The sequence below is a fragment of the Xenopus laevis genome, chromosome 1L (assembly GCF_017654675.1).
Source record: "Xenopus laevis strain J_2021 chromosome 1L, Xenopus_laevis_v10.1, whole genome shotgun sequence".
Lineage (NCBI taxonomy): Eukaryota > Metazoa > Chordata > Amphibia > Anura > Pipidae > Xenopus > Xenopus laevis.
The window spans coordinates 42,119,223-42,140,637 of record NC_054371.1 but is presented as its reverse complement, the minus strand read 5'-3'; the positions used below and the strand labels follow the sequence as shown (position 1 = coordinate 42,140,637).

The window sequence follows — 21,415 nt, the reverse complement described above, 5'->3', positions numbered from 1 at the left end:
TGCAAAAATTGTCATTTAAGCTTTGTGTCATGGAAATATGAGAATAATACAATAATCAGGTTATTTTACATTATCCCCCCTCTCCACAATCTGTCCCTCTGCATATCGCATTGTGTCGGAGTTGAAGCGCCATTTTATTTTTTTTTTACCAAACTGTAAATTAAAGTCTCCAACTCCTGCATGTAGAGAGACTGACTGCTGAGACAGGGAGAGTAAAGAGTAACAAATTATTTTAGAAAAAAAAAAGCATTTCAATTAGATGAAGCATATATTGAGCATTTAGTTTTGTAATAGTTTACCCTAGGGTTTCTGACTGTTAATCCAAAGCCTGATATTACTGTAAACATGTACATATCACAGAAAGCTGCAAAAGCAGACAACGAATGCATAAGTGCTCAAATAAACCCTCTGAGTAAGTTTAACTCAATTGTTTTTGGGGGTTTAGATCCCCTTTAAAGTAAATGTATATAGCAATATGTGCATTTTTGAGAGGCCGGTTCGTAAGATAGTTGAAGGATAGTATTCTTACATGTAAATAAGAAAAGAATGCACACACCAATAAACTGCATATTCTTTTCATTGTCATATCAAGGATAAATACATTTAGCTCAGCACCAAAGAAAGCAAGAGAGATAGATACATGGCAAAGTATAATATTTAAAATATAAATGGAATGAAAGCGTTCCTGTGAATAGGATAGGAATCAAACTTTTCATGATAAAACTCATGACATAAAACTGCAGCTAATGCCTGGCTAAACAAAACATATAAAACAACAAGCCACCATATAGTGTTCAGAGGTCCAAAAACAACTGCGATGGACAGGTATATCAAGAGCTCTGCCAAGTAATGAGGGCAGGACACTTTCTCAAACCAGTCTCCAGTAGGTATGGCATAGTTCAGATGCATTATGGTACCTGCAATTTTTAAAAGAGACGGCATAATTATCAGCCAGAAAAGGTTAGTTGACATACAGGCAATTTAATATACAAGTGTTATATATGGAAGCCAATGTCAGGGACTCAGGGACTGTTTTTTACAATCCAGGGCTATATATAGGTCCATGGCCGCCATCAGAGGGGGGCACAGGGGTACAACGGTTTCGGGCCCAGGCCTGAAGGGGGGCCTGGCTGTGCTGCAGATTTCGAATCAGCTGGGCCCTCCTTACGTAATGCACCATGGAACTGGCGAATTCCCTAAAAGACCCGAAGCCACAAAAGAAACGGAAGAAGAACCTAAGGTAAGTTCCACTGAACAGCAATGTTTTGTTTTTTATTAAACCTCTGGTGACCAATGTTGTTTTTAAAATATTCTATGGGGCCCCTGACCATTAATGTTTCTTTTTAAGCTTTTAAGGGGCCCCTGACCACCAATGTTTTCACAAAAACTTATGGGGGACCCTGGCCGCAAATGTTTTTTTTTTTTCTTCAATTTATAGGGGGAAGGGAGGCCCTGGCCACCAATTTTTTTAACTTGTCGGGGGGCCCTGACCACCAATATTGTTTTAATTTTTTTTATGCGGGTTCTGGCGCCAATGTTTTTTTGTAACCTATAGAGGGGTCCTGACACAAATTGTTGTTTTTTCTTAACTTATAGGGGAGCCCTAACCACCACCTGATGTCTGTATGGACTTTTTACTGTGGTGTTGGCGGGATATGGGGTTGGGCTTGTGGGCTGGGACCCAGAAAATGTTGCTGTACGGGGCCCCTTGATTTCAAATGGTGTCCACACCACTTCTAGGGAAACACCACAAACAAGGTGGGCTAAACTGTTCTGATCCAACTAACCAGCACATGGAGTTCCAGGTCATAAAGGTGCAACTGGTTTCTGCTTTGGAACTTGTGATTTGGATTTTAGGCTTCACTTGCTTTACTATGTGACCAAATAACATCTGTTTTAAGTATTCATTTGCATGTGACTGGTGTGCCACCTCCCACATATACCAGCATTTGCCTGTTTATTTTCCCACTGCTTCATCTCATGGTCCTACAACCTTGTGATTATAGATACTGTGCCTTAAAAGTAATGTATCTGTTCTGCCTCTACAGACAAATATACCTGTATGACAAAAGGGGTTTATATTGATCATACAGTAAAAAAAAAACAATTACTAGTTGAGTCCTCAAGAATCTGTGCCATGAAATTGCCATGGAGCTGCCACTTTTTTGCCAAGTGTTAGCAGTACTTTTGTTCTTTTTTTTTTAGCAGTACTTGTGGATATCCCTTTTATATGGGCTAACCATATCCACCTCTTAACATGCATTTTCCCTTTTCTATGACCTTATCTTCCACTGTAATTTTTACTGCTCATTTGCCCCATGTCCAATTTCCCTTAAACTTCATTCCATCCTCTGCACCATTGCAGGTGATATAAAGAATTGACACATTTCATAAAAACACACCTGATGCACTTTTCCTCAGATTGGCAAGAATGCAATGACATCTGTACTGGTGTAGAGAAGCCCAGATGTAGAGGGTCAGTCCGAGGATATGGTACCAGTGACCCTGCGGCAGGAGATCATCCAGGGAGACTGGCGGAAACAAAAAATTTAAGCATACTTTTTAATATGGCAATGCTTACTAGAATTCCACCCCCCCTCCGAATTATATATTATAATATAATGTATTGACAAAGTATATGACAGTGTATGACAATTGGTTTCCTAGGCAGTTACTGTTATTTTGGACTGATAAGTACAAGGGGGTCTTACCAACACAACAAGCAAGCCAATCAGGAAACCGTTTACATATCTAATTGTCCAAATTCCATGTGATGAACAGCTATGCACACAATGCTCTCTACAAAATATTACAGCATTGAGACTGTTTCATGAGTCATTTTTCATGGCACTGTATAACAGATTGGTTTAGCTTTATTGTCTTCTTTTTAACACTCATACCAATATAAAAAAAGCAATCCTAGTCGACTAATTACTGCAAACAGTGAAAAGAATAAATACACATTTTGCCCTCAGTGTAAATCAGATTAGTACTCTATTAGAAAAGGGAAATGGTGAGTATAAGTAAGTGCACTTCCACCACCAGCTTTTCCTTTGTCCTAAAAAAGGAATGTATCCCAAATGGGGAGTAGAAATGTACCTAAACAATCATTCTTTCCGTATTGTTAAAAAATAAGAATACTAGTCATACGGTTAAATGGAGGTGAATTTACACTAGCACCCTTACTATAACAGAAGATGGTAAGCACCAGTCAAGTTATACTAGCAACCTTTCCTTATTACTAGAAGAATAACCAGGCTACTGAAAAAAAAATCATTATGCACATAAGTAATCAAAAAAAGATAAAAGTACATATTAAATATAGCTTTGTAATATTCTTAAAGAAAGTAAAATCTGATTATAATCTCTTACCTGATACCCTGTTCTGGTGCTTCTGTTCCGTAAAAACCTTTTGTTCCAGTCCAGGCAGGCACATGTGCAGTTAAAGCCGGACTTTGATGCGGAAATCTGTCTCTCACTTTAGTGCACATGTGCCTACCTGGACCAGAAGTAGCCAAAGAAGATGGCAACAAATTAACGTGTGCAGAAATACCCCAAGGCAGTTTTCTGTTAACTGGAGTACCAGCCCAGGGTACCAGGTAAGCAATTATAATTACTGGGGGCGCCAACATTTGGCACTCCCCAGTGATTTCAACTTTATCCCAAAAACCTAGCTGTACACTACATATGAACACATATGTCCTGCTACTGGTACAGCTGAAAGTTGGGCTTATAAACATTATCTGAAGAGATTATTGTGGACTTGGAAGTCCCTCTGCTTTCCAAAGTGGATGTTGCACAGATTCTTTGGAAAGCAGAGAGACTTTAAGTCCCAGAATCGATCACTTTACAATGAAACAAAATATAGGTGGGGTTGCATTACATTATGTGTGTAAAGGTGGCCATACACAGGAACATTTTGTCAGGTGAAACAACCAATTTTTGTGAGAATCCAATAAAATCGCCTACTTATTGTTGCATTGATGGAGTGCAAAGGAAGCGATTGTTCCAACCACATCATCCCAACAATCACTCGGACACATTTAAAAAGTTTTATTGCGAAACAAAGAAATCACTGCTCTTTATTTTATTATGACTATGAAGATTTTCATTCATCCAGGTCATGGTATATCTAATATAAGTAATTTAAAAAAAAATTCTTTATTTTATTTTTTTTAAAGGCTTCTTGTTTCTGCTTATGGTCAGGCAGCAGTTGGTTAATATATGCATGATCTTGCAGCCAACACAACAAAGATACAACATAAGTCTCCTCACATATCTTTATCATCAATGGAAATCTGTCCATGTATGGCCAACTTAAGACCAGTAACATATTTTTTTTTTTAATTTGTTTCTACTTAACGAAAAAAAACCCCACCAAGACCGTTTTAACTTTTAATTCTCAAAATTTTTATTAAGAAATTACTTACCGATTCTCTGCTTGCGCCAGGGCAACGATCCATTGTGCGACGCTCGATTTCTTCTCTTTATAGGAGATTGCCAGGGAGGAGAAATCGAGCGCCGCATGATGGATTGTCGCCCTGTCGCCGTTTCTGAAGAGGAGCGCAAGCATAGAATCAGTAAGTAATTTCTTAATAAAGACTTTGCGAATTTAAAGTTAAAACTGCCTTTGTGGGTTTTTTTTTCGTTAAGTAGAAACAATTTACTGGTCCTTAAAGGGGTTGTTCACCTTCAAACAACTAGTTGTTATCAGATAGATCACCAGAAATAACGACTTTTTCCAATGACTTTCTATTTTCTATGTGTCACGGTTTTTCTAATATTGAAGTATAAAGTGTCATTTCTCTCCTTCTGAAGCAGCTCTGGGAGGGGGGGTCGCCGATCCTGTAAACAGTTCTAAATTGATACATTTAGTTGATACATTTCTTATCTTTGTCCCTGCTGAGCAGAATCTCTGGGTTTCATTACAGGCAGCTGTTAGAATTGATACAATTGTTGCTAATACTCCAGAGATGCTGCTGAGAAATGTATCAACTAAATGTTGCAAAATTGTAACAGTTCAGAATCTGCACCTGGATTACTGAGCTGCCAGACTGAAACACCAGAGACAGGGACATTCAACTTTAAACTTAGATTTTGGAAAAAACGTAAAAAATAAATAATGGAAAGTAATTGGAAAAAGTCATTATTTCTAGGGAACAATCTAAAAACAACTAAATTGAAAAAAGTGTTTGGAAGGTGAACAACCCCTTTAAGGGACTTTGGGAAACTGCTCATAGAATTAGGTTGGTTTGTGTAGAAAAAAAATAAGCCCAGCTGAATGAGCTCATGTCAAAAAGTGGGGTATGATTTTCCTTTAATGTTAAGCTTTGCCCCACTTTTGTAATATACCTGTAGTCATACAATCATTTTAGAATAGCACTGGCAAGCAAACACTCCCTGGCAAATATTGGGGGTTTTTTTTCAAATAGAACTTGGCATTTTGTTTGCATGAATAAACATTTGCATATGCAATGTAAATAAAGGAAGGTTTTCCTGTTTCACTGAAACTATTCAGCGCCTAATGTTACGCATTAGAGAGAATAGTTTAATGTTATCGTTCAGTGCTGAGAAATGGCATTAAAAAAATTTCAATGACAGCTGACTAGATTTAGATTGATATGTTAGGAAAAGTGTGTGAGCGAGTCACATGACTGGGGGCAGCTGGTAAACTGACAATATGTCTAGCCTCATGTAAGGTTTCAAAATTACATATAACAATATCTGTTTGCTCTTTTGAAAAATGGATTTCAGTGCAGAAGTCTGCTGGAGCAGCACTATTAACTGATGTGTTTTGAAAAAAACAAACAAAAACATGTTTTCCCATGACAGTATCCCTTTAAAGATGCAACAACAAAAAATAAACAAACATATACGCACCAGTCTGTGTGTCCAGCGAGCAATAGCTAAGTACAGTGATCCCAATCAAGATATAATATCCCAGGCCAAAGCAGTACTGCACAAAGTGAATGGTCCCATTGGAGAAGACACTCACAAACAGGCACTCGAGCAATCTCCGCAGGCTGTGCAACCACAACAGAGCAAGAGCCAGAACAGCTGAAAGTTCTCTATCTGTACAAATGTAAAATGTTTGTCCAATTAACATTTAAATGTGTGCAATTGAAGGGACAGTTTACACCTAAACACACATTAGCACATTAAATAGGACCTATGCTAAAATGACATTCGGTCTATTGTTTTCATTTAAAAATAAATAACTACAGTATTTTCATAATTATCAAAATAATTAAAATGTAATGTACGATTACTCTGCACTGGTAAAATGGTGTGTTTGCTTTATAAAGAAAGGAGAAAAGGTACAGGTTACATAGCAGAAAACAAATAAAACACCATTGTATTGGACAGGGCTCATCTGTTATGTGCTGTGTATCCTGTGCCTTTTCTCATTTTTTCCAGCTTGAATGACTGCCCCCATGGCTACACAGTAGCTTATTTATATAAACTATAGTAGTCTTTCCGAAACACACGGCTATTACCAGTGTATGCTAACAGTATATTACTTTACAACACTTTAATTTTTTGGTGTAATTGTTCCTTTAAAGGAACAGTAACACCAAAAAATGTAAGTGTTTTAAAGTAATGAAAATATCATGTACTGTTGCCCTGCATTGGTAAAACTGATGTGTTTGCTTCAGAAACACTACTATAGTTCATATAAACAAGCTGCTGTGGAGCAATGGCGGAAATTGAAAAACGGCTATATGGCACAGGATAACTAATGGATAACAGATAACACCATTAGACAGACAGAGCTTATTTGCTATCTGCTGTGTAACCTGAGCCTTTTCTGGTTTGAATGGCTGCCCCCATGGCTACACAGCAGCTTATTTATATAAACTATAGTAGTGTTTCTTAAGCAAACACACCAGTTTTACCAGTGCAGGGCAACACTGCATTATATTTTTATTACTTTAAAACACTTTCATTTTTTGACGTTACTGTTCCTTTAAGCCATGGGCACATAGAGTGCTGGCTCTGCTGTTCTCAGCCTACGTATTATTTTTAAGCCGAGAGCAGTGTTTTCTTACTTCCATTCTGTTTTGTGTGATTGCATGCTTCTCTACACATGCTGAAAGCATCAGAACCATTGCTCTGTGTGTGTCCATAGCCTTAAACAAACAAAGCTCTCCCTTTACCTAAGCAGCAGTCTTTGAGAAGATCATGATCATGGGCTTCTAAGTAGATTGGTAATTAGCTTTATCTGCTCCTTTAAAGATCACTGGAAGTACTAAAGTAAAAAATGGCTTTGTATTCTAGAAAACATAGACATTTCTTAATTAATCATAAGCCAAAAACATTTTTCAGCACAAGCCCTATTTATTCAGCTAATTTCACTGGGTAGTGCCAGTATTAATTTTAAAAATAATTAAATAGCATAGAAGTGCATGCCCCCATGCTGGCTGATGAGCCTGTTTTCTCAGACGAACTGCACCCATAAGCAGCTGCTGGAACAAATCTACTGCAAAACAGACTGAGGTGGGCACAATTACACTCGGCACAATTATGCTGGGGCTAGTAATGTGTGGGTCCGGGTTTATCCCGACCCGCACCAGACCCTATCCCGCCCTACCTCAGCCCGCATCTGACTTCCGGGTTCCTTTTACAGACCCGCGCCAACCCACCCTGCCGATCACATCATAAAAGGGGCGGGCGAGCAGGCGGGCGGCCAGGGCCGGATTTACATAGAAGGCGCCCCTAGGCCCACTGCCGTCCATATTCCCTGCCCCCTCACCTTTATTCGTGCAAATTTTCATCATCATAGGGACTGGAGTAATGGGGATTGGAGTACTGGGAATTTAAGAAATGATTGAATCTCCAGCACATCCCCAGTGTTCTTGAACCGATGTGGGTGTGGTTGGGCAGCATGCCAGCCCCCAAAAATCCTGCCACCCTAGGCCCGGGTCTTGGTGGCCTTTCCACAAATCTGGGCCTGCGCGTGGCTGTAAAGCCCGGAAATCATTTGCTGGCATTTGAAGGCGGCGGGCGGGGAGAGCAGGAGAAGAGCTCAACCCGTACCTGCGAAGAGTAGTGCGAGGTCGGCCTGAACCCGCAGGTATCGGGCCGGCCCGCACATCACTAGCTCAGGCAGAATGCTTAATTGTGGGTAATAAAACATGACTAAAGGCCCCTTCAAGTTGTATATATAGCCAGGTCTGGACTGAGAATCAAAATAGGCCCTGGCTTTTTATGTGCAAAGAGGCCCAAACATCCCTCCACCAACCCAATTAATAGTGACTGCCTATGGCAATTTACAGCAGCAGCCCGTCTGGCATTTGCCATAACCCACAGCCAGTCCGGGCCTGTATATATCCATAAAGAAAGAACCAGAGTTGTCAGAGCAGTCCCACACGAATCACTCACCCAGGATCTGTGGTTCTGATCCAGCACGGAGGAAGCGAAGAACTACCTGTATCCATTCTGGAACCGGAACACTCTGAAAGAGTAAGCGATGGAGGATCCACAGAAGAAACCCATTCCAGATCAGAGAGACGCAATAAAAATGCCAGAAGCACCTGATGAGAAATAAAACATAGCCAGTGTATGCACCTTCTCCGCACATGCGCATTGGGTACATTCAGCTACTGCTGCTGCTGCTGGGACAGGGAGAGCAACTGAGAGCAGAGTCAGTCTTTGGTTAATGAGGAAACGGATCATCTTCACCAGACAGGATCCCACTTACCTCTTAGGGATATCAAACCACTGGAGCCATGCGGGGCGCTGCCGGCCGACTTTAGTCTTCCCATAGCGAATGAGATCATGGAAAACGCTGCACAAAAGGGAGCGCCCGCAGTCACAGCCTCGTAGCAGGTATAAGAGCAGAGCGCTAAGGAAAGCGACATCCAGCACCAGCCACACTAGTGCCAGCAGGCTCACTCCTGGCGGAAGCAGCTGCACCAGCAGCATGTTATACCATGTGTCATCCTCTCTGCCAGTGAGCAGCCGTCTGCCCAGAGACCACGCCCACATAGAGGGCGGGGGATAGTCCTGTCCTAAATAAAGTATTAGCTGGCTGTACTCTGCTGCCCCCTCCTGGTAAACAAGATGAATTGGACACTGGAAATTAGCCATTTGTAACGATGACACAGAGCTGCTGATTATTATTATTATTATCATCATCATCATCATCATTATGCAAAGCAAATGCTTCCTGTGCTTAGTAACTTGGGAAGCAATATTCAGTATGATAAGCTTCATATATTCTGTGAATTCTGTGCCTGGAGCTTTCTGTACATATGATGAGACTTTTCTGCTTCTGGATGGAAATTGCTGTTGTCTGGCAAATAAACTGGAACAATGCTTTTCCCTTTATATACTATACTATTCTGCCGTGCAAAACTACATTTGCTGAAAAAACTGTAAAAACCTCTGTAAAATAAATTTGATCAAGTTGTAAGTTTTGTTACGCAATGCGAACGCTAGGTTTGCCACTTATTGTACACTGTTTCAGACCTTTACAAGTAAGTTCCGGCTGCAGGCCCAGATTTGTGGAAAGGCCACCTAGGGTTGCCACCTGGCCGGTATTTTACTGGTCTGGCCGGTAAAAATGATGGTTGATCCCAACGTTATTAATAGGAAAAAAAGAATAATTTATAGGAAGGCCGGTATTTTTTTCCAGAAAAGGTGGCAACCCTAAGGCCACCTAGGCCTGGGCCTAGGGTGGCAGGATTTTTGGGGGGGCAGCATGCTGCCCAACCACACCCACATTGGTTCAAAAGCACTGGGGATGCGCTGGAGATACAATCATTTTTTAAATTCCCATGCGCCAATCCCCATTGCTCCGGTCCAGATGATGAAAATTTGCACAAATAAAGGGGAGGGGACAGGGGCGACGAACGTAGCCTAGGGGTGTCCACTACGTAAATCCGGCCCTGACCGGCTGAAGTTGCTGAAAGAAAAAGCTCTTTAAAGTAGGGATGCAACGAATCCACTATTTTGAATTCGGCTGAACCGAATCCGAAGGGGAAAATTTATATCCTTCCTTGTTTTGGGACAAAAAGTCACGCGATTTCCCTCCCCACCCCTAATTTGCATATGATTTAGAAAAAAGGCCGAATCCCGAATCGCAGATTTGGTGCATCCCTACTTTAAAGCAGACCTGTCACACAGACATAAAAAGCTGTATAATAAAAGTCCTTTTCAAATTAAACATGCAATCCAAATTCTTTTTTTTTTATTAAAGTATTCATAGCTGTTGTAAACTCATTTAAAAATCTCCACTTTCAATCAAATATTGCCTGCCCCTCCTCTATGCCTAAATATAATAATAATAATAACAGGGCAGACAATTACTTTCACTTTCCATTCAGCACCTAATTGATGTCACTGCTCTCCCCACATTACATACTGTAATAAAGTTGGAATAAACAGCTTCAAAGCAGTATTTTTCAAAAGGGTTGTACCCGAAACATGTAGTGTTTTGCACTGCTAATAAAAGAAACACATGCAGTTTGAAAATACTGCTTTGAAGCTGTTTATTCCAACTTTATTACAGTATCTTATACCTTTTGGGAGTGTGACACAGGCTCCTAGGAATTCACAGCGATACACTTTTTGAACTTATACGCTGGAACCAGCAATTTGTCTCACTCTCCTCACATTACCCCTGTTCTCTTTACCATGTAATTGTGTAACCAGGGCATGGGGATGGACATCAGGGCCTCCATTCTGGTGCACAAACAAGATTTTGAGATGATGCAAGACTTGCCTTAATAACAGTGTCCACAAAATGGCTCCTGCCTGCTTGTTATAATTATGAGTTCCCAGACCGAAGGAAACAAGATTCAAATAATTTATACAGTGTAATTAAAGTTTATTTTCCTTGACAAACATGATTAAATAAGATTTGCAAATTTTTTTTCTGGTGACCGGTCCCCTTTAATAATTGCACAATTTTAATGCCATTTTTTACACAGCAATGCCTAGAGACTTATTATGCTGTTTTTTACACCACGTAATAAATATGCCCCTAGGTGTGCATCATGTGTGTGCTGCAAAGGGCAGTCTGGGCAGGTTCACACAGTGCACAAGTAACAATTTTAATTTGTCAGTGCCACATTCAGTCAATGCAGTTTCCCTGTTTACCAGGTTTAGCACAAGAAATAACAAAAGCTGTACTTTTTGTGTGTGATTAAAACAATAGGCAAAATGTATATTCAGCACAAGCCCTATTGATTGCAGTCATGTTAAAGAAGGGGTATTCATTTAAGAAAATGGAGAGCACCAAAATCAGGAATATCTGTCTGGCGTGTATCTGAATGCTTCATTTGTCAGTAGCAGAGACACCTATGATGATGACAGTTCCAGTATGGAGAACAAGAGCTGTTGTAGGACAGTATATACGTTGTAGTTCCACTATGTGGTGCTTGCTAAAAACCCCAGGCCTGTGCTGCTTTCTGCTAACAGGAGCACCAGCCCAGGGCATCAGGTTTACAATCACTGGTGGGCGGATACATTGACTGTCAGATGTAGAGGCATGAACAAACTACACCATCCGACTTTATCTGATCCGACTTTACATTCTAGCTATAGGGGGATCAGATTTCATAGCATCCTACAAATCTTGTGCTGTTGTGTGGTGTAACACGATCAGATAAGCTTTAGTGGTCAGACAAGATGGATCTGCCTTTAAATGTTATGTTTTTATCCCCAACTTAAATGCCTCAATATTACTCAGTTTGAAGCTAGAGACTCTCATTACTCGCATATCATGGGAGCACTGCTATTATTATATATTATTGGTAGACATCATAGTAGGTTGGAAAGCCATGATTTTATGCAAATTAAAGGGGTTGTTTGCCTTCATAACATAATAGGGGTTGCACAAATTTCCCCTCAGTCAGTTGTATGTAAAACCCCATTCAAGGTACACTCCTTGCACTTCTGTATAGTTGCGGCTGAGTTTCTCTAGCCTCCTGTACTGAATCTAGTTCTTCTGCACCAATTGCTACTGCCACTTCAGACTGGCTAGCTCCAAGGGTTCCCTTAGCACCTTCGCATTTAAAGAATAGGACATACACATCACTTTTACAGTGAACACCAGGCATTTTTAAAAATATGTTTCTCATACATTTTCAGCTGCTGTATGTAAAGTGATAGTGCTTGGGAATATTTTGTAATGTGCCTCATTGGGAACCAGTAACATTGGTTGTGGTCCTTTTGTGGTTCCGAGCAAAATGTCTTTGAATGTCTACTGATGAGCAAACTTGCAGTGTCTTGCTTTGTAGAATATTTTGCGAAACCACAAAATTGTTAGCGAAGTTCCTCTCCCCTATGTAATAGTTTTTGGGGCAGCTAAACAGAACCATAATGTATGAAAAACTTATTTCATCCCTAAGGGCTTTGTATTGGGAAAGGTATTCCCAGAAATTTTGTAGGAGACCTTCTGGCTGCGTAATGGTGGCTAGCATTATTATTGTGGATGTTTGGAGTGTGTACATCCCTAACTCCATGATTTAAAGCAGTTGGGTTTTTGGGTAGAAAGTTCCTGATTCACCAACCTAGGCGGGCTGTCCTCTGGTACCCTGCCTGGGAATGTGGTTCAGCTTTGGGTCGATCCCTCCCTGCCACTCTCGCTGATCTAGCTAATTTGTTCCCATTACCTGGTTGATCCGCCCCTGGAGTGATATCACGTCTGGTTCATGGTGATGTCACTTCTGATCACACAGGTCCACAGGTCAGGTGGTGAGTAAATCCTTGAGTGTGTGAGTTGGGTAGTGGGTCTGGGTAGAGGGTATAGCAGGGTGGCGGGTGCAAATCAATGGGTCTGGGGCACAGGTCTGCCCAACTGGACCAATGCAGGACTCTACCAAGAAGGCCTTTGAATAATCAATCAAAGAAGTATAGTTGATTTATAGAACATGCTGCTGTGCCCGGAACAAGCCAATTATTGTGGGTGCAGTTACCATGGGTGCTGGTGCAGGGAGAGGTTTAGTGGTCAAGATCTCAAGGATGTAGGTTTTGAGTGGAACAGGGATCCAAGTTTTTTCTCTTGGAGGGATGCCACCTATGATTACTTCCTTGTACTGCTACTGGATGTATTTTATAAGAATATTTGGTTGGAAATGTTAGGACGCCCACATGAGACTTGAGCTGTATAACTAGATATGGATGCATTTGCAAAACAAATTCTTGTTGTGTTGAATTAGCTTTTTATAAATTAATTAATTAGGGAGAAAGATTTCTACACTGATTGTAATTTATTACACAATCAGTTAGGGATGGATTCATTGGTGTTCATTTTCATTAGTGCTGGATGTGGTTACCTACTCAACCACCACACTGGTGCATGTGCAGTTACAAAACAGTTACAACTTATGTGTTTCTGAAGATCCTGCATGAGAGATGTACCCCACTCAGCACTAACCACCACATTATGCAGCAGGTGTCCAGTGGTAGGCTGGGGGCAAGCCTAAAAACACAGCCATAGTTCAATTATTTGAGTGAATTACATGTAAATATGTTTCACTTTGAACGTATTTGTAAGTTTTAATCCATTAAACCCAGAGATGTGCCTCCTTGCTAATTAAAGCGATCCTTATCCACAAAAAAAGTGTGCCCAGATTTTATTTACTGGAACCAGAAAAATGTCAGAACAAGAGTTAACCAATAACCCTGCAACCATCGCAGACTGGACTAAAATGTTTAACCAGGCTTAACTGTACAGGCAGACTAAATACATCTGCAAATGTTGTGCAAAAACAGTAGATGAACAGCTGGCTAGTGCTGAGCGAATCTCTCCTGTTTTATTTTGTTGGAAAATTAGTGAAACTGAAAAAATTCCTAAAATGGCGAAAAATTTGAAAAACGCATTGAAGTCAATGGGCGTCAAAAATAATTTTTTACGTGCGATAATTTTTCTTGCTCCAAATGTATTAAAGTCAATGGGTGTTTTTTGTTATGGCACCTTCTGGTCCAAATGCATTAACGTCAACGCGCTTTTTTCCTATGGCGACTTTTTTTTTTCCACTGCAAATTTTTGCCACAGTTTCGCGGAAAAATTTGCACATGGCGAAATGCATAATTTCAATGCAGAAATCTGCATTTCAATGCAGATCCATGGCTAGCGAAAAAATTTTCTCATCGCTGCGGCCAGCCAGTTGCAGCACAGTTACGCAAAAAAATATTGCGTTCTGCCTGTATCTGGATATTGTGAGTGGGTGCTTCTACATGTTACCAGCAGGCCGTATTTATACACTGAGGGCTAGTGCTTAGGGTGGCAACTTTAGGTGGGCAGCCATCAGATGCTTATATTATAGATTAATTTTGGCCCAGTTATAATTCATTGATTTGTGATATTCACTACTGGTGTGTAATACCTTGACCACAGGGTCAGCAGAGGATTTATGGGATTCCACAGGTTTGTGAGGAAGGATTAGTCAGGGATTTGTCACTCAGTTCCTTTCACAAATTGTGTGTTGATGTAATCTTTGTTGGTGGTACAATAACCCTGTGTGTGTGACAATTTAGGGGCACAGTAATGTCTGTCAGCCTCTACATTTTCATTTGTTACTTTTCTGTCACTTAAGTCTCTGTGCAACATAAACCCAAATACGTTCTTGGTGGCAATGCAAAGACTGTTAGTATCTCCATCCGCAGGTTTATTGTAAGCCTTTCACACCTGTAAGGAAGTTGTCAAGGTGCTGTCAACTGCTAACATTTTCTCTTTGCACCTTGAGCTGTATTTATGGGTTGAAGTGTATTCAACAGAGAATATTATCTTTGTGGACGTGGATTGTTTTCTGGTGCTAAATTTGCAGAAACTAATACATGTTCCCCAAGTAACATGTACTGATTTGGTTAAAAAAGTAGGTTGCCTTTAACTTATTTTGTATAGCCACGTGTAGGACCCTCATGCGAGAATGCTCCAGTGTTGGAAATCTGGTTTGGATAATGATCCCCATTGGCACGTGTGATGTGTTTTCAGCCAAGCATAAATAGGGTGCTGCTTCTAATCAGTTGTTTGGGGTTAATCTTCTGTTCAACGCATTGGGAGGATGCCCAACCCAGGGGAGGGGGTGCTATGCTGCAAGACTGTGGGTCAAGAAATAGTCTAGGAAAGAAGTTTATCACAGTACGATATCATGCAGCTTCCACACTGGGATTGTGATTTACATTACTGTAAGCTTTTTTTTTTTTTTTTTTTTTTTTTGTACATGTAGCTTTTCTGACCATAGGAAAGCAGAATTAACACATTTAGAATATGACCACTAGAGGGAGCACTTATTGCTGCTTATGCGTATAACCTGCATGACCTGCAGCCAGGGGCATAACTACAGAGGAAGCAGACCCTGTGGCTACAGGGGGCCCAGGAGGTATAGGGGCCCCATGAGGCTCTAATTCATATACAATTTCAATAAATATTGGTAAAACATGTCAACTTATAGACATTTTCAGGGCCTGAAAAATAATTTGCTGTGGGACCCACTGATATCTAGTTACACCACTGCCTACAGCATACAGATCTTTAGAAAAACTACTATGTTTCTAACCATTTTCGCAAGGCAGAAATATTACTAAATTTGTAAGATGTATATGAATTCATATATTTATAAAGTAACTGATTTCAATATTGTATCCTTTTTCTATTATAAAAACATCATCCATATTTGAGTACACAGAAGTCATATATATTGCACATTGTTTGAACCAGTGAATATGTTGGTTACAATTTAAAAATAAGAACATATTTAGCCACACTTGCAACACACAGACTTCATACCTAGATATAAGGTGCCAGACAGTGCACCCCAATCACTGTCCATTAAACAACAAGTCCTGCCCATTTATGGGTCAGTGATTTGGAACAGTTCTTTGAAACGTAACACTTTTCTGGTTTATGCAGATGCTTATGGACCACCGAACTGTGGGCTGTCATTTCACTAGGTGGTGCTATAGTATTTTACTTTCTGAAAGAAGTTTATTAAATGTTTTAGGAAGGATGTGGGATTTTAGAACATGACACCAGGAAGGGATTTGGGCCAAATAATACGCAAGGAGCAGATAAATAGATTAGTAGATGTGACTAGTTGACAGAAGTTATGTTGCAGACATTTCTGAATCAAATGATATTAGAATCTACAGTTGAACAACATTTTATTAATGTTAGATATACTGATGTATGGCTTCAAGATGACCACATGTACATCAAACTAAATTCTATGATTCTTATCAACAGAATATATTTTCCCTTTAGAATTATCTTTTCCAGGCTTGTATTCTAAAAAGCAAAATTCTGTGTCCAAATTCTGGCACTTCTGCCCTGGTCTGTGTATATCACCCCTTATGTGTATGTTTCCAAAAAAAAAATACCAGAAAAGCAACAAATTCAGCTTTTTAAGTCTTCTAGGCATAATAGTCTTAATTAATTTTCTTCATTAGCCATACAGTACATATGAAAGACCTTGTGCGACTCATTCTGATAAATTTCTTGTCATATACTGTATCAGCGAAGATAAATTTATATTCCCTTAAAGGAGATGGAAACCCTTTTGGCGCAAAACCCCTCCCTCCCATAGGCCCCCCTCCCTTCTCCCCTCCTCCGCCCCGGCCTACCTTCCCCCCCCGGGCAAATGCCCCTAACTTGTTAGTCACCCCTCCATGTAGGTCCTCTCTTGCTGAGTTCATGAGCGCCATCTTCGTCTGAGCGCTCTTCTTTATGTACTGATTGGCGTTTGACGGTGCATGCGCATGCACCCAAATTTCATGAAGTTTCCAATTTCTTTTTTCGTAACTTCTTGACTTTCGGTGCATGCGCAGTAGATCCAACCGGAAAATGCCTCCTACTGCGCATGTGCCGCCAAATGCAGGAAGAAGAGCGATCGGACGAAGATGGCGCCCGTGAACTTGGCAAGAGAGGACCTGCATGGAGGGGTGACTAACAAGTTAGGGGCATTTGCCCGGGGGGGGGAGGTAGGCCGACGTGGAGGAGGGAGGGGGGCCTACGGGGGGAGGGGGAAAGTGTTTTTGCAGTGAAAGGGTTTCCTTCTCCTTTAAAGGAACAGTTCAGTGTAAAAATAAAAACTGGGTAAATAGATAGGCTGTGCAAAATAAGAAATGTTTCTAATATAGTTAGTTAGCCAAAAATGTAATATATAAAGGCTGGAGTGAGCAGATTTCTAACATAACAGAACAGAACACTACTTCCTGCTTTTCAGCTCTCTAACGCTGAGATAGTCAGTGACTTTAAGGGGGCCCACATGGGACATAAATGTTCAGTGAGTTTACAATTGATCCTCAGCATTCAGCTCAGATTCAAAAGCAACAGATATGACCCATGTGGCCCTCCCTCAAGTTACTGATTGGTTACTGCCCAGTGGAAACCAAGAGAGCTGCAAAGCTGGAAGTAGTGTTCTGGCTATTATGTTACACATCCTGTCACTCCAGCCTTTATAGATTATATTTTTGACTAACTAACAAGAAACATTTTTTATTTTGCACAACCTATCTATTTACCCAGTTTTTATTTTTGTGCTGACCCAGAGAATAAAAGGGGTACTTCATTACCTGGAAAACATTATTAACATACTACATTAACAGTAAACAGTTTGGAAACAAACTAAACCAAAATGTGTTTCTGTTTTGCAGTTTGATCAAATAAAGCTGCCCAGGAATGATACATTTGTGGCACATTGTTGTCAATTACAAATCCCATCCTTTTCTTCTGCTATCCATTCCTGAGTGAAGCTTACTTCAGCTAAAGGGCACATATGGGATAATCCTATATCGAGGGCTGTTCAAGCAAACTGACAAAATGCCACATGCATTAAATAGTTACAAATAGAGCACTGTCTAGTTTATTCTTGGACAGATGTATGAAAGCAACAATGCAATATCCTCAAGGTAAACTCAACCTGACTTGAAAGTGTTGGTACTTTTGGGTCAAGTCCTGTAGTTCTACTGAGTTAATGTTGAATTCAGAGAGGTACTAAATTCTATCCAAGCTATTTGAAAAGTTTTTAATGACTCCAAAGACCTATTAACTCATTCGTTAAAGTTGTGCTTACAGTGGTCAAGGGCATTTATAGCTCATTAGTTTGACAATGGTAGATATATATATTTAAAAGATTTTTTTTTAAATTGTAGGCAAGTGGGCTTTTTATGCAGAGAAGAGAGAGTGACACAACAAATGCATGAAAATAGGACTTTGCCTTTACTTTATTTAACTGAAAAACACTTAAACAAGGTACTTGTCTTCATATGGCATCAAAATATAACTGTAGATTGTCTCTCCCAGGCTCTGGGTAATCACAACGTTAGCACTTTGTTACTTACAGTTCAGAGATCACTTCTCTCTGTCAGGCCACACAGCCTACATCCAAGTCAATGTCACTGCTGCTTTTTCTTCCAAACACGTCCTCCCTCCTGGTGCAGTCACAGGCCCCTTGGTACTTGCTTTTTCTCTCAAGCTCAGGCACTCTCTGTCTCAGGCACTACATGCCCCTTGGTTTTCTCTCAGGCCTAATCTCACACACCGGGAACAGCCAGAATCCCCAGGTATTGCGCACACCCCTTTTACCCCTATAGACACAAGAGCCTCTTACACAAGAGCCATGAATATCCCATAAATGATGTCCTTATAAATGGCGCTTAGTGTTGTAATTTCTTTAACACGACTCACTGAAACTTGTGAATTATAACACATAATGCAAACCCTGTTGTAAAATAAAAGGATATTAGAAGTCAACTCCCTGTATGACCTGTATAAAAGCACACGGCCATGGAACTCATCAGTGACTTATAATATGTTTATATTTTAAAATAGAAGGTACATTGTTCACTATATTTGCACCAGGTCATTTTGTAGTTATTTACCAGATAACCAGATATGCTTTCTCTAATGAACCCAAAATATTAGAATACCATCCTGAAAGAAACATTACTATATCAAATATATCAAATAAACAAAGTGGCAGGCTCAGAAACCTATGTAAAAATCTGCCAGTCTGTGAGTAGTAGTATTAATATTCTATTTTTTTCTGTTACTGTTTTGTAACCTACCGTTTTCTGTTGAACCTGTTTGGTCACAGTATTTCTTCTTACCAGCAACTAGCCCCTCTTTCACTGTATTATCCCTTACAAATAACCAACCAAGGGCACAGACTTGCTATAAAAGGAGGTATACTTAATGCAGGCAATACCTATATTTTGCAGCCACATGTGTTCCTATACATTAGCAGGTGGGCAATCTTCTTTGGTCTGGGTCTGCAACTTTTACCTTTTACTCATTCTGCAAGATGTTTTTATTTTTATTACAGTCAGGTTTTCTCTAGTTGTGCAGACCATCATTAGAATATCCTTTAGTAAATGGAGCAGAACTGTACATGACCAATTTAGTCAGAAATCACCCTAGATTTGCAACCCTATTATGCAGGCTGCACAGCAGATGGGTGTTTTAACAGGCATGTACTAGTAATCTGTATAGTTTGGCAAATGTTACAAACCGCTATACACTAGCACTTTTTTATTTGACCTATTGGTAGAAGTTTGGACTTAAGCATACTTACAATGAACCTCGGGTTCAGGTATGACTGACAAGCATGGACAGTAACATAACTGCAAGTGCAATATGTACACCAGGCCCTCCACCTTTGTGCCACCCCACCCTCCTTACCAATAAAGCAGATTCCTGCATGGTGAGTGTGCTGCAACATTACGGAGTCCTCCTTGTGGGCCATAGCTCATGGTTATTTACTGCCCTGTCTTCATGCATTGGTTATCTCTGCATTTAGTCAATTATTTTACCAATTTAAAACTGCAAAATTAACTGACCTTCTTCTTTATAAATTCCCTGTTCCATTTGCCAACAGCTTCCTCTTACTAATTGGTCTGTTTATTGCTGTTTCCTCCTCCTCCTCCTTATATGACAAAAAAGCCTCTGTTTGTGCTTTTTTTATGTTTAGCACTTAATGGTGGGAATTTTCTATTAGCTTTGCTATCTATTACGGGAAATGTATTGCCCACATTATTAAATAAAAGTTTTTTTGTTAACCTCAATAGAGAAAATATGATTAATCTCAGAAATAGTGTCCTTGCTTCTAGAGATAAAAGCTCTGCTGGAGATTGCCTGGATGAGTGACAAGAGCCAAGGAAGTGATTATTTTGGAGGTAATGAAGGAAACAAGCAGAGGGTCTCCTGTGAGGAACAGAAACAAGGCTAAAAATAGGGAAATGTGTCCCACATGTATATAAATAGAAGACTGGAAAAAACAATAGGGGCCCATGGAGTTACTGATTTACGAAAGCTTGTGAAAAGACTCAGCAATATAATACCCGAGTAGAGGCTAAATTAATGTAAAAGAGGTGCTGGTTTCAAGGAAACTACCCATAATTCTCTTGCACTAGGTAGACATATGAACAAGGTGGTAACTTTGCCACCTGATTCATTGGAAGGACACTAAGCATGGTTATGTTGCATTTAAAGACGTTTTGCATTATTCACAGGTTTAAAAAAAACATAACACTTCTCAAACCCTGACAGAATACATCTGCTATGTAAAAATGAAATCAGCCAGTGGGCAGATGAGAAAACACAATATATATATATATATATATATATATATATATATATTTATTTATTTTAATTTTTTTTAATTAATTTATTTTTAATTTATTTATGTTTTCCGAAACCCAGAGTCGACCATGTTATGACCAGGTGTTATGATCAAGTGGTTTATATATTCAGCTTGAGATATGGGAAATGGAACTTTTCAGCACTGTAGCACATTTTGACAACAACATCTTGTGGTGTACAATCATGATGATGTTAATTCACTCTTTGTTTTGATTTCCCATTTCTGTTGGTAACATTCTGGCCAAGTATCTTTTGTTAAAGTTGTAATAAATATATTATTTATAATTAAAGAACACAATATATTTTCATGACTAATAAAGTATAAATTTGGGAATAGGCGTAGGGTGATTTCTATAATTAATAAATACTGTATAAAAAATTGGAGCTTAGTGCTGGCAGACACAAGGCAGGTCCTGTCCTAACCACCTAGTACAGGGCTCAGTTGTGGCATGTTCCTGACTTCTGAATGATACAACAGTTAGGGGATGATTGGGCTAGTGGATTGCCTACTAGTGGGTTGACTATTTACCTCCTCCTGCTCGCTCCTCATGAATACAGTACTACTGTACAGCAATTCTACGCAGGGCTGCCAACATGGTGGAGAGGGGGGACTTTTGTTCTGGGTCCAGTGCAATCTTTATCCGAAGATGGGTCAGCCACGTTATGAAAGTTACACAAATTGCACAAATTGCATAAAAAGTTACGACAAATGCACATAACTTCCACAAAAACTACATTGACTTGCCTAGAAACTTATGTAACTTACAAAGAAATTGAATACAAACCTTAACTTGCATATCAAGCAATGAAAGTGCAAAGAAGCAT

At 39.8% G+C, this 21,415-nt stretch overlaps 1 protein-coding gene across 1 annotated transcript; it reads right to left on the bottom strand.

Moving 5' to 3' along the window:
* Positions 1-559: 559 nt before the first annotated feature.
* srd5a3.L (steroid 5 alpha-reductase 3 L homeolog) lies at positions 560-9,003 on the bottom strand. The gene is made up of 5 exons (XM_018229982.1): positions 8,702-9,003; positions 8,383-8,534; positions 5,881-6,072; positions 2,403-2,531; positions 560-917 (listed from the first exon to the last, which is right to left on the bottom strand). Exons 1-5 carry the CDS (start codon positions 8,986-8,988, stop codon positions 658-660), a joined length of 1,020 nt encoding a protein of 339 aa, XP_018085471.1. The 5' UTR covers positions 8,989-9,003; the 3' UTR covers positions 560-657.
* Positions 9,004-21,415: the final 12,412 nt, after the last annotated feature.

What these genes read in the sequence shown, in the direction of transcription:
- srd5a3.L (XM_018229982.1), bottom strand. Translation starts at nt 8,988, where the DNA reads ATGTGGGCGTGGTCTCTGGGCAGACGGCTGCTCACTGGCAGAGAGGAT. An exon ending in TGGTTTGATATCCCTAAGAG is followed by an intron (nt 8,535 to 8,701) that starts GTAAGTGGGATC and finishes ATTTCTCATCAG; the next exon opens with GTGCTTCTGGCATTTTTATT. An exon ending in ATCAGAACCACAGATCCTGG is followed by an intron (nt 6,073 to 8,382) that starts GTGAGTGATTCG and finishes ACATTTGTACAG; the next exon opens with ATAGAGAACTTTCAGCTGTT.